At 43.4% G+C, this 1,501-nt stretch overlaps 1 protein-coding gene across 1 annotated transcript in view; it reads left to right on the top strand.

The window, feature by feature from the left end:
- Positions 1-6: 6 nt before the first annotated feature.
- Positions 7-1,501, top strand: part of LOC111669633 (myelin and lymphocyte protein-like) — a 4,053-nt gene continuing 2,558 nt past the window's right edge. The window contains exon 1 of the mRNA XM_023426018.2: positions 7-126. Within this exon, the coding sequence (XP_023281786.1) occupies positions 37-126 (90 nt within the window). The 5' untranslated portion in view covers positions 7-36. The remainder of the gene's footprint in view (positions 127-1,501) is intronic.

The raw sequence follows: 1,501 nt of genomic DNA, 5'->3' as shown, positions 1-1,501 counted from the left end.
AGCAGCAGCAGCAGCAGCAGCAGCAGCAGGAACAGGATGGCCTCCAACACCGCCACCATGGGGAACCTCCCCAGCGGGATCGGAATATGTACGACCATCCCCGACATCCTCTACCTGCCGGAACTGGTAAGAATCAGCAGCTGCAGAGGTTTTACACAGGAGAGGAACTTTTCTCTGTGAGGTGTGAGCGCGCTCAGCAGTGCGCACGGTGCGGGCACTTTGACGCAGCTTTTACGCACGGCTGAAAACATCCTGTCCAGCCTTGTTTTAATTAGTAATAATGATTGAGACAGTCTCACTGCTGTGTAGCTTCCAACTAAAGACAAACATGTTCATGACAGACTTGTTAAGTGTAGCGGTCTGATTCTGGTTTCCTGGAAACCGGAACCAGACGCCGGACTGGGAACCAGTGAAATGACGTTGTGCCGCTGCTGAGGACTCAGTGATGTTTAGACAGAAAACAAACCGCTCTCACGTGATGAAGCTGAACCTGCAGCAGTTCAGTGATCTGAACATCTTCTGTCATTTGTGTTAAAAGAATCTAAACTTCATCTTTCCTTTGTTTCTGAAGCTAAAAGGTCAAAATATTTTAGATATCTGAAATTTAAATTCTGTGCATTTTAATTTATTTGTTTGTTTTAATTGTTTCTGAGGCTTTTTAAAGATTTGAAAACAATTGTGATCCACTAACAAACATAAAAAATGATAGTTTTTATGTTTGATACAGAAATGTATTTATATATCAGATATATATGAAGTTAAATATGTGAGGGAACAAAGTCAAACAGTGTAAATTTAACTTACCCAGAATAATTTGATCAAACTTTAACTCACAAAAACAGATGTTTTTATCTTTGTTTATAAAAATATGATCATCACCTTTATGATAAATTATTATTATTTTAGGACAAAAAGTCTTAGTTTGATAGTGGCGTAAATCCAGTACGAACGGTACTGGACCCCAGATGGATGATGTCCCAAAGCTCGCACATTGCTGGTCCAGTACTGGCCCGACATTGGCCTGACGTTGGCCCAAGTGCTGCTAGCAGAAACCGCTAAACAGCTAAATTTGGGCCAGAGCCGGCTCTCAGAGTGGTGCCGGAACACAGCCAACCGTGCCGACACTCAGCCGCAGTTAGCATGACCCGGCTGAATACCGGGAATTTACAGGAAACGTACAAACCAGAAAACCAGAGTTAAAGTTCATGTGAATGTGTCAGGAGGAGAATAATAAACAAAATTAATGCTCAGTGCATATATGTACAGAGGTCAAAGGTCACTGCAGCCAGACGTTAAGAGGGAGCAGAGTGAACCTGCGTGACGGAGGAGAGATCAGAATGAAAGTACGTGCTGATATGAAAAGGTAGAAATGTTTGAGCCTCACACCCAGACAGACGTCAGCGCAGTCTGAGCAGAGGAGGAATGCTGCAGGCCTTTTCACATCAACTCATGCATCACACACACACACACACACACACACACACACACACACACACACACA

The sequence above is a fragment of the Seriola lalandi genome, unplaced genomic scaffold, assembly GCF_002814215.2.
Source record: "Seriola lalandi dorsalis isolate HSWRI2012SDOR001 ecotype SW California unplaced genomic scaffold, Sedor1 jcf7180002054800, whole genome shotgun sequence".
In the NCBI taxonomy this organism is placed as follows: domain Eukaryota; kingdom Metazoa; phylum Chordata; class Actinopteri; order Carangiformes; family Carangidae; genus Seriola; species Seriola lalandi.
The sequence above is the reverse complement of the archived record's forward strand: the minus strand, read 5'-3'. Positions and strand labels throughout refer to the sequence as shown.